The following is a 10,928-nucleotide window of genomic DNA, read 5'->3' as shown; positions in this document are numbered from 1 at the left end:
CCCCCCAGCTCCCCCATGTCCCTTGAGGGGGCAGATCCAGAGAGCAGAGCCTGGGCCCCAAAAAGGTCGTCTAGAAAGGGCAGTGGAGTTCCAGGGTCTTCCTGGGTTCCCAAGGCTCCCAGAAAGCATAGCATTTCCCCGAGGCCTGCCCAGGGCTCCTCTGAGGCGTGTGCCCGCATGGCCTGCAGGGCTCCCTTGGCGGTGCCCACCCACCTGCAGACTGAGCAACAGCTGCTTCCAGCCTCGGGCTCTGGCCACAGCTGCCTGCTGTCACACCCGGCACTTCTCCCTCTCCCCCCCTTCCCTCAAGGGCTTTGCCATAACGGCTCAGGATGGTACGTGCATGTGTGGTATACACGCCTGCGTACGGACGCACAAGCACCTCCGAGCCCAGCTGGTGGCCGTGAGGCCCCGGTCCTTTGGGGGGGGTGTCCCCAGGCCCCCCCCCCACCCCTTCCCCCACTGGTCTTGCTAAAGCCATGCCATGTCCATCATAGATGCTTCCAACTCCCTGTTCTGCCTATAAGGACTACACAGGAAGCTGCTGGGTTTAGCAGGCTTTACTCCTTGACTCTCTGCAGCTATAACAGCTTTCTCAGGGCCCTGAGGACAACCAGGTACATGTGACCCCACGCCAATAACCAGGCCTCAGAGCCATGTTCTCTCACCATGGCTCTCCTGAACCTGCCTCCGCATGGACACTGCTCTGGGGATTGAGAAGCGGCAGAGACCCCTGAGGCTCCAGGTGCCAGATAATGCCAGATGCTAGGCCAGCCTGAGCCCCAGCCCTGGCCTCCCAGCTGGTCTTTGTTGCTCCCCCGCCAAGCTGCCAGCACGCCCCTGGTCACCAGGGACCCATGAAAGAGAAGTCCCTTGGCTTCCTCGGGAGGGCACTCCCAAATTCCTGCCTCTGCCCTGGGACCACAGGGAGTTTGGCTCCTGCAGCCCATGACTGTGGGACTCTGGGACAGGGGAAATTCTCCAGCAGGCGGGACTCAGACCACAGAAAGATACCAACCCAGCCCGCTGGGGGCTTTTGTGTCCTTTGTTAGGGACATTCCTTCCTGCCACTGGGCTCTGCCTGGGGTTAGGGTTAAGGTCTCCTGCATGCAGTTGCCTCGGGCTGGGACGAGCAGATGCTGGGACAGGTTCTTAGATATGACCTTGGGTAGCAGTGAATTCCAGATGTACAGCCTCCCTACCCCCATGGCTCCAGTAGGCAGGTTCTAGGGTTTGGGCTGGGGCTGGGGGGTTAATGAGGAGGCTTACAGAAGATCCCAAAGGACCCAGTGACCACCATCTCAGCCCCTCCGTACCATCCTCCCTATCCCAAACCCCATAGCCCAAGGGCTACTACCAGCGAGGGGCTGATGCTGATAAACAGCAGATGTGAGACCAAAGGGTGAATGTGTCCTGCCTGGGGTCCCAAGGGGTTGGATTATCTGCCTACCCACTCTTCATTCCATGGGCTAGGCCCAGAGTTGGGTAGGAACCTGGCCCAGGCAACCCAACAGCAGAGCAGCCTGACCTCTCTTATCAGGCTTCTTTCTACCTTGCTTCAGACTCTGGTTGCACAGTCCCCAGTGGAATACAGCTGAGAGGGAGGGGCTCTACCTATGATAGGGGTGCTACAATAGGGGTGCTGGCAGAGGGAGGAGGGCTGGAGTCTGCCACAGCCAGTGGGAGGGTCGGTGCTGACAGCTGGTGAGCAGGCCACTGCTGGGAACACTGGTGATGGAGACTAGGAGTGAGTTCTCTAGACCTACACACGGCAGGCACCCCACTGGACCACAGCCCTGCTGCGTGGGTGCCCCAGGGTCTCCCCTTCTCCGCGGCTCCTGTTCTGCTTCAAGTCTCTACACAGAACTGGCTTCTGTGCCTCCCTCCGCCGCCAGGCAGCACCCTGCTGAATCTGGATTCAGTGGAAGGACAGTCGGTCTGGGAGTGGAAGGGTGGGATTTTCCCCCAACCCCCACCCTGGTCCTGCTGGGGCTTTATCCAGCAGGTCCCCAAGACAGGACCCCCACCCGGCAAACGAGCAGGAAACAGTCACAGGCCTCGGGAGCAGGCCAGTGCGTGGGGGCTGGAGCTTGGGCATGGCCACTCTGGTGTTGGTGTCTGGTTCCCAGACTGGGTCCCCTCTAAGACACCTGGGCAGCTACGTGCGGGGGTGTAGAAGCTGGCTCTGTCTCCTCAGAGTTGGTGGTCACCTTCGGGGCCTTTGCCTGCAGATGAGAACATCAGATCAGGGTTCTGGTCAATATCCTCCAAAGTGTACAGAGCGAGGGTCTGGACAGGCCCGCAGCTCACCTCCTCATATTTGGTACTCCAGTAGAAATGGGCTTCTTCATCCACGTACAACAGCAGCAGGTCACAGAAGAAGGTGATCTGGGACAGGCGGGGCAGATCTGTGTCTTGGCCTTCAGCCTGCCCTTCGGCCACCTCCCCAGCTCTCACCCCCAGACTCAACGCCATGCACGGTGGGGGTCGGGGCGCTCGGTGTGCCCTTGGGCAGGCTGGGCGCACAGTCGCTGCAGCCAGAGGGAGCCCACGTTGGCCAGACTCACCACACCCAGCCAAGCTGCTCCGGTGCCCAGAGTGATGGTTGTGGGGATGAGCCCGAACTTCCCTGCCTGAGACCGACGTGGACTGAGCCTCCGGGGCTATGACCATCTCCCCCTCACACGCCCCCCCCTCACCCAGCGCCTCCTACCTGTCCAGTGACGAGGATGTCGAAGCGGACCCCAAAGAGCTTGAGCAGACTCCGGGCCTCCACACCTGAGGCCTTCCACCAGTGAGTGGCTGTCCTGAGGGCAGGAAAGAAAGTCTGGTGGCTTGCTCTGCTGCCACTCCTGGGCTGGCCCGACCCTCCCAGGCTTCTTCTTACTCATCCATTGACTCTATAAACCCCCAGCCCCAGCTGTCTCAGCCATGTGTCATTGTTTGGGACAGAGGGGAAAGACCAACTGGGACCTACCTGCCTCTTGGAAGCTCCTTGCCTGCTGAGGGGACAGAGGGGACAGAAAAATCCCTACACAGGCACTGGCAGTGGGTATGAGGGCAGGGAGGGAGGCAAGCCCTGGGCTGTGTGAGTCTAAAGGGTGAAGGGGAGGTCAAGGGGCATCCCTCCAGGCCTGGTGTCTGTTGTGTGCGTATGCGTGACAATGACCAGGTGACAAGAAGTGACAGGAGGATTCTGGCGGGCGGGCGGGGGGGGGGGGGGTGTCTGTTTAGGAGACTCAAAGATGTGACAAAAAATGCAATGCAAGATCCCTGGGTGTATCCTGGGTTGGAAAATAAAAAGATATAAGACTATTACTGGCACAGTGGAGGAAATTTAAATATTAGATTTATTCTTGAGTGTGACAATGGGACAGCAGTCACGTGGGGAAAGTCCTCATCTTGGGACAGTGTTGAGAGAAAGAGTGTCAGATGTCTGGCACTCACTTTCAAACAGTTCCCTTTCAAATCTATCTAAATATATCCAGCTCACTCTAGAGAGGGAGAGAGAAAGCAAATGTGGCAAAATGGTAAAAAATAAAACGCAAACCAAAAAAAAAAAAACCCAGTGAACCCAGATAAAGGGTGTATGGGTATGGATGTTCACAGTACTAACCTTTGAACTTTTCTATAGGTTTTTGAGAATTTTAGGATAAGACCTAAGGCAAAAGTAAAAAAGAAATCCCCCTGTGCTAAGGAGGGAGATGCGGGAGGTGGGGTGGAGTGGGGGAGGAGCTGGGGGTGAGGAGCCCCAGGGGACAGAGGGGGACCAGATCAGGAGAGAGGCTTGACAAGAGCCCCTGCGGGGGGTACCTGGTGCTGAGGAACACCCCTCCTGCCCCTGGGGCCTTCCTCGTGCACACAGTGGAGTGCCTGGAGGGATGGGCCACCATGTGGTGGGTCCTGGCTACCACAGGAGGACAGGTGGAGGGGGGACCTGGCCAAGGAGCAGGAGGAGGGCAGTGGGGGCCGCACCTGAAGTTGTAGCTCCTCTCCTGAAGCTGGAAGGAGTAGTGGGGCCGGCAGTCGGAACCCCCAGCATCCAGGTCACAATTCCAGTGGATTCGGATGCCCACAGCTCCTCCCTGCACATGGCACATTGCTGCTTCACCAGCACACAGGCTCCGGACCCTCTCACTGAGCCCTCCTGGAACCCTGTCCCCCATGGACACACCAGTAATGCCAGGTCCTCAAAGACCCCTCCAGCCGCAGCCACGAGGTCCCCAATGCGGAACACAGGGCAGTAGGGGCTGTAGCGTGAGTCATAGCGGCAGCGCTTGAAATAAGTGGCGTCCCAGGTGTCCAAGGCATTGGACCTGGAGGGTGGGGGATGGGACGGGGGGGAAAAGGTCAGGTAGGAGACCAGGAGGGTCTGGGGGCATCATGACCCACCCACGCTTACTTGGAGAAGTTGAACTTGCTGAAGGTGACAGTGTTCTTGATGAATAGGGTGAAGTTCTCCGCCTGGATCAGTAGGGGCTTCCTGTGGGGGGAGGGGAAGTGAAGGGCAGGAAGTGAAGGGAAGTGAAGGTTCTGGGGCCCTGCCCTGGAAGTGGGGGGGGGACACTTACACGGGCACAGTGCCGCTCTCCACGGGGCACCAGCCCTGGATCTCACAGGTCCTGTGGGTCCCGTTGAATTCCACACATTGGCCCGTTTTTATGCCTTGAAAACACAAGACAAACTCCAGGCCCTCAAATTTCCACAGGGCCGCTGCAGCGGTGGGGGCGGGGGGGGGGGGTCAGGGGGTGGCTGATAGAAAGGAGAGACGCAGAAACACCACTAGGCCTGCCCTCAAGAGCCACCCAGGGTCCCAGCCCAGCCCCTGGAGCCCCCACCCAGGGGAGGCACTGGAAGACAGGGCCCACAGTTACCGTGGCTGTGCATCCCCGTCTCCCCTTCGGGACAGTCCTCATCGGCCCAGCAATTAGCCAGCGGAATGGAGGGGTGCTGAGTGGGGAAAGCAGAGTTGCCAAGGGCCCGGGCTGTGAATCCCCTCTGTGACCCAGCCTTGAAGCCTGCAGGGACACAGCACTTTCCACCTTAGCCCCATAGAGATGCCTGAGTTTGGGGGGCGCATGAGAAAGCCAAGCCGGAGGCTACAAATAAAAGGAGGTGGTGAGAGGAGGGTGGCGAGCAGCCCCCCAGCCAGCTAGGTATGCAGGTGCTGTATTCCAAGGCAGAGCGAGCCTCCTTCCTTCCTGATACTTCGCTCCCCACCAGAGGCCCAGATCCTCTGGTCCAACTCAGGTGACAGAACGAGGAAGGTGAAGGGACTGTGGGAAGGGCAAGTTCATGCCAGGGTGGAGGCACGGGGTGTGGGGAACGAAGGGCGGGACCCTGGTTTGGCGGGGTCTGGGTAGGGAAGTAGGTAGGGCCACACACACTAGCTGGGGCCACAGGCCAGTCCCTTCCCTGGTTGTTCTTCCGTAAAACAGGGACGTTAGCGCCTGCACACTCACAGGATTCTAGGGATCCCTCAGTAGGGCGAGGTGGCAAGCTTTCTGGGCCATAGAGCCCTGGAGAGGAAGGCACACTCTCACAGACACCATTCTGCACCAGGCTGACGATAAGCACCACTGTTCGGGTTACCCGGCTCACGAGCAGCCCGAGGAGCACTGTGCCAGGCGGCAAGAAGGGCTCGGGGACTCCAAGCCAAATGAGACAGTGGGACTGTGGGGGGTGGGACTGTGATAAGTGGGCAGAGGACAGAGCAGGGCCACCTGTGTTCTGAGTCCACCCCTCCTCTCCACCCTGGCTGGGCTGCCATCTCCTCTGATCAGACCCCACGATGACCACCCCAGGGCCTGCACCTGTACCTCCACGCATTCAGCAGAGACCATCTCTGCCTCCGCCACGCTCCTGTGATGGAGTTCAGCTCCCAGCAGAGTTCACAGGGCCCCCCTGGCCACCTCTTTCCCAATCTAGGCTCTAACCCCACTCCGCAGCAGGTGACCCCAGAGGTGCCTCATCTCACACAGCTTGGGGCCTTTGCTCACACAGCTCCCTCTGCTTGGACATTCTCAAGATCCCGCTTGAGTCTCGAGTCCTGTGGGAAACCCTTCCTGAGGCCCTGGGCTGCCAGACACACCTCCCTGGGTCTCCAGCTACAGCCTGTGCCCGCATCACAGGAACTGCCGGCTTGGCTGCTTGAGGCACAAGGGGTGGAGTTTTGCATCCCCAGCGTAAGGCCTGCTGCCACATACACACAACACGCCCCGGGGCTCGGCAGGTGTTTGCAGGAGGCTAGCCTCTCCAAGGAGGACAGTGCATGTGTCGCGAGGGACCGGACGACCAGGAGCCCCGAGAGGAGCGGGCAGGAACGCTGGCTAGCCTCAGGAAGCCTCGTTGTCAGATCTGATGAATTCCTTCCGAGCCCCGGAAGTCTCATGGGAAGAGCTCAAAGCTGGGACATGAGGCAAGGAGGAATCCCATGGATTCCAGAAAACACCGAGTGAGGGCTTCAGCAGAATTGCAGGACAACCTACACACTGAATATCAATTAGATGTCTTCTGAACATTTAGAAAAGGAAAGACAGTGGGTGCATTTGCACACCCTTTGTGCACATGCTTCGCCCCCTTTGTGGATGGGGCCAGCCTGGGACATGTGATGCCCCCGCATCTGTGGTGGCACCAAAAACCAGGACATGGGGGACACGTGACCACATAGCCCTGTAAGCAATTAAATGTTAGGCTTGATTTTAAAAAGAGGTCACCATGGAGGTAGGCTTCCAGGGCTATGCCCTGGGTCCCGACTGCTCAAACAAAATCCACAGGTGGAAACCATACACTTAAAAATGGGTAAGAAGGTAAATTTTCCGTTACATGTATTTTATCACAATAAATTTTTTTTTGGAAAAAACCCCACAGCTGGAGAGAAGAGCAAGTGTGCTCTGTGACAGACACTGGATCCATGGGACATCCTTAGGCAAGGGGAAAAGGTGAGATTTCACGCGGAAAACCTGTGATTCTGGATGAGAAATGGACAAGAATAGGGAGTGGGAGACTCTGGTGTGACCACAGCTGTAGTGAAAAATCTCCAGGGATCATAAGTGACCCTGAGCTCAGCATCAGCAGGGTGTGCTGTGTTTGCCCACAAAAATGGAAGCTGACTTGGCACACGTTAATAGAGACTGTCTGGGGGCGGGGGGTGGGGCCCCCAGTCAGTTAAGCAGCTGGCTCTTGATTTTGGCTCAGGTCATGATCTCAGGGTCCTGGAATTGAGCCCCATGTGGGGCTCCTCCCTTACCAGGGAGTCTGCTTCAGGATTCTTTCTCTCCCTCTGCACCAGCCACCCCCCCACCACGCATACCCATGCTCTCTCTCTCTCTAAATATAAATAAATAAATCTTAACAAAAAAAAAAAGGAAACGAGAAGGTGATCTTCTAGCTTGTCTCTTGCTATTAGAGCTTACCTGAACCTTGTACCTAATTCTGGGTGTTATATTGACAACCTGGAGGGTGCCAGAGGTGGGACCAGGATGGGAAGGGCCTGGACATCTCACAGAGAGCTATGGTGGAAGGCTCCAGAAGACAGCTCAGAGGCCCAGAGGTTGGACAGCCTTGGCCACGTGAGTCTACCTTGCTGAGACCCTGGCTTCTCATCTTAAATGGGATCGTAGTAATTCCTTCCAGGCAGAGTATTTGTGAAGATTAAGTGGAATGATTCACAAAAAGGTTTTAGCTCAGTGCCTGAGACACAGTAGCACATACTGAACGGTCAGTTACATGGGAAGAAGGGGGGACATGGCTGGTGACCCAGGGCTGGCAGAGGAACAAGGGACCTGCTAGGAAGCTCCTAGACAGCCTTACCTCTGGGCATCTGTCCTGGACTTGTTCTGGCGTCACAAGAAAATTGGTCACCAAGAAGAACACGTTCTCTCCCTAGAAAGCAAGCGTCAGGGTTGGTCCCTGCTTCCCTCCCCCAAAGGGAGAGGCCAGAACTGGCAGCTCGGCCGGTGGGGAAAAGGGTCCTGGCCCGATCCCGTCATCAACTCTGTCCCAGGAAAGTGCCACCAGTGAGGCCAGCTGAAGTAGAGATGAGAGAATAGCTGGGTTTCTGGCTATTTCGAGAAGCCCACAGCTGCCTCTTTGAGACAAGCATATTTTTCATGTTCATACCCATTCTCTCAACCAGCATTGTCCAAGAGCCTCCTGCTTCTACGCACTGAAGATCTAGAGCTGAGTTGGACCGGGGACCTGCCTGAGCTAGGACCCCTCAATTGCACTCACGGTCAAGGGCCAGGGGAGCAGGTGATGAGCTCCACCTGGGCAAAGAGTGGCTAAGGACAGGCAGGGTGGCTGACATCCACGTGCCACATGTGTGCACTCTGCAAGTCTGGGGCAACGCACACACAGGAAGGAGAGAAGGCAGCGGGTGTGACAGTGGTCAAGAACTGGACTTGGTGGTCACCACCATGGAAAGGGAGTCTCCCCAGGGTGGAAACAAGGGCTGGCAGGCTCTGGTTGATATCACATAGGAAAGCTCAGGGTGGCTGCTGGGTGGCATGCACCAGGGGACCCACTAGAAGATGATGGCCTCATCCAGGTATGACCCAGACAGCAGTGAACACCACTAGGAGATAGAATGCACAGAAGGGAGGCACAGGTCCAGCTTTGGCCCTCCCTGGATGAAAAGAGGCCATATCGGCAGAGGGAGATGATTTCTCTTTGGATGTGGTGGGTGTGCACCCAGGAGACAGCTGCACTCGGGGCAGGTGGTCACTGGGGCTACAGTTATGGCATTGGCAGGATAAAGGTAGAAGCTGAGGCTGTGCACGGTCTGGGTGGGGGAAGAAGGAGCCAGAAATGCTGCGTGGGAGGGGCAGAGGAGGAGCACCTGACCGCAGTGCCCCAGGTCAGGGAGGGGAGCCTTCAGGAAGCTCCAGAACCTGGTCTCTAGGCTCCTCCTGCCCCACCCTCAAGCTCCAGCCTGGAGTTCGGAAACATTCCACTCTGCCAGGGACAGCCTTTCTAAAGGCTGCTTGTCTGGCCTGGCTTCCTGGTCCGTTTCCTTGTCCACCTGGAAACCTCTTACACATTCCGGAAAGCCCCGTCCAGGCACCACTCCTCTGTAAGGCCCTTCCCCAGCCCGGTGCTATGCAGAGCCAGCACCCCGCTCGGGCATCGCATGCCCCTCACGCACAACACTCGCCGCAAGGGCGGTGTCAGAGGTGTCACTGCCCGGCAGCAGGACCAAGCCACCTACCTGCGGTGGCTTCACAAAGTCCGCCACGTCCCACAGCCGGTTACCCAGCTCCTCGATCTGGGTCACCGAAACCCCTTTGAGTTTGGTGATGACGGAAATCTGAGGGTCCAGATCTCGCTCCTGGTATCCTTTTTTGGCGAGGAGAGCCCACCTTAAGAAGAAGCGATGGGCAGTGTGGCCTGTCCCTGGTCCCTGGTGAGCAGTGGCAGAGCGGCCCCCCCCCTCTCGGCCTCTCTCCTCACACACCCTCCGGGGTCCCAGCCCAGCATTCAGGGCCCCCGCCTCCCCTCCAGCCTCATTTCCCACCCCAAACACCCCGCACAGGCCAGAACCTCCAACCATGATCAGAGAGCCAGTGCCTTTCATGGGTGTCCCCTATCAGGCATTCACGGGCTTAGAGATGCCCAGCACCACCTCCTTCACAGCCAACACCCTCCCCCTGCCCTGACTTGGCCCAACTCCTCCTTAAAGACTCCCCTGACCCAGCTAAAACTGGTGGTCCCTATAGAGACCTTAGTGCTCCAGCTCTCCCAAGCATCAGGGACTACCTCTGCCCCACTAGGGGCCTCCTGGGTACAGATGGGGACCCATCTTGCTCTGTGCCCAGAGATTAATATGGACCTGAAAACAAGGCCCAGGAGAGAAAGCAGGTGGGCAGACAGGAAGACAAAAGTACAGGGCTTGCTCTTGTATCCCCTGGCATCTAGACAAAGATCCTCCCTTCTGCCTACTTCCTCCCCTGTCCCAAGCTGCTCCCCTCTGCTACCACCAGCTCAACCCCTGAAGAGTCAAACCTCAGCCCAGTAGGCCCTGTAATTATCCCCCCCCCAGCCAGTGTGGCCCAGGAGCCTTTCTCTTACCCCACCACGTAGGCCATGACTCCAAGCTGCAGCAGCCTTTGCAGGGCGCCCACCCGCCAATTCCTGGTTATCACATACTTCTCCGTTTTGTAATCCAGAAGCCCCCAGCCCGCCAAGGCCCCTGGGGAGCCCATGCTTCCAGCTCCTGCCGGCTGCTGGGGGCGCATGAGTCAGCACAGCAGCTGCAGCCACAGCTGAGGAGGAGGTAAAGCAGGCGCCCTAGCTGGACCAGGCCAGCAAGCTATTAAAGGGACACTTCCACTGGGGACAGGATCCAGCCTCCACCCCCCAGCCCTGGGTTCAGTCCCAACCCCTGGCTGCCCAGGACCTCCCACCCTGTCCCCCTGAGGGGGCCCAGGGCCCTGCAGAGAGAAGCCCTGCAACCCTACCCTCTGGCCTCACTTCCTTGGGGGAGGGGAGGAGGAGGAGATGACAAGTGTCATAGGTACTGTGAGAGGGCAGCATGGGGGCTGCAGGAGTCCAGAGGAGGGGTCAAGGAAAGCTTTGGGAAGAAGTGACCTCTGAGCTGACACTGGCAGATTCTGAAGTTCAATAAGCAAAGCTGGAGAGGAATGTTCCTGGTGGAGGAAGCAGCATATGCGACGCTAGAGCGTGAGAGAGACGTGGCAGCCACAGGGTGAGAGGGTGACTCTGGCTCCAGGGAGGAGGGTGACCAGGCTTTGCAAGGTTCCCCAGGCTCTCTTGCGCAGAGCGCCCGCAGGCCGTAGGCACAAAGCACAGGCATTGAGGCCAGCCACGTTCCCCAGTACGTGGAAGGCGTGGGGGCGATGCTGGAACCCTGGCGCACGCTCTCATCTGCCTAACCTGGGAGTAGGCTTAATGTCTGCCCACGCCAGCGG

General features: G+C 58.1%; 1 protein-coding gene across 2 annotated transcripts; it reads right to left on the bottom strand.

The window, feature by feature from the left end:
* Nucleotides 1-542: 542 nt before the first annotated feature.
* P2RX6 (purinergic receptor P2X 6) lies at nt 543-10,457 on the bottom strand. Of its 2 annotated transcripts, XM_026486275.4 has the most exons (12): nt 10,069-10,457; nt 9,209-9,359; nt 7,813-7,884; nt 4,875-4,950; nt 4,572-4,665; nt 4,403-4,483; nt 4,175-4,316; nt 3,976-4,085; nt 2,714-2,807; nt 2,568-2,633; nt 2,311-2,388; nt 543-2,225 (listed from the first exon to the last, which is right to left on the bottom strand). In XM_026486275.4, the coding sequence occupies exons 1-12, from the start codon at nt 10,233-10,235 to the stop codon at nt 2,142-2,144; spliced, it is 1,215 nt and encodes a 404-aa protein (XP_026342060.1). In that variant the 5' UTR covers nt 10,236-10,457; the 3' UTR covers nt 543-2,141. The 2 variants fall into 2 exon arrangements, with proteins under 2 accessions (XP_026342060.1, XP_057162074.1); XM_057306091.1 differs by lacking the exon at nt 9,209-9,359 and having other exon boundaries at nt 10,069-10,286.
* Nucleotides 10,458-10,928: the final 471 nt, after the last annotated feature.

This window comes from Ursus arctos, unplaced genomic scaffold, assembly GCF_023065955.2.
Source record: "Ursus arctos isolate Adak ecotype North America unplaced genomic scaffold, UrsArc2.0 scaffold_34, whole genome shotgun sequence".
NCBI classification, from domain to species: Eukaryota; Metazoa; Chordata; class Mammalia; order Carnivora; family Ursidae; genus Ursus; species Ursus arctos.
The sequence above is the reverse complement of the archived record's forward strand: the minus strand, read 5'-3'. Positions and strand labels throughout refer to the sequence as shown.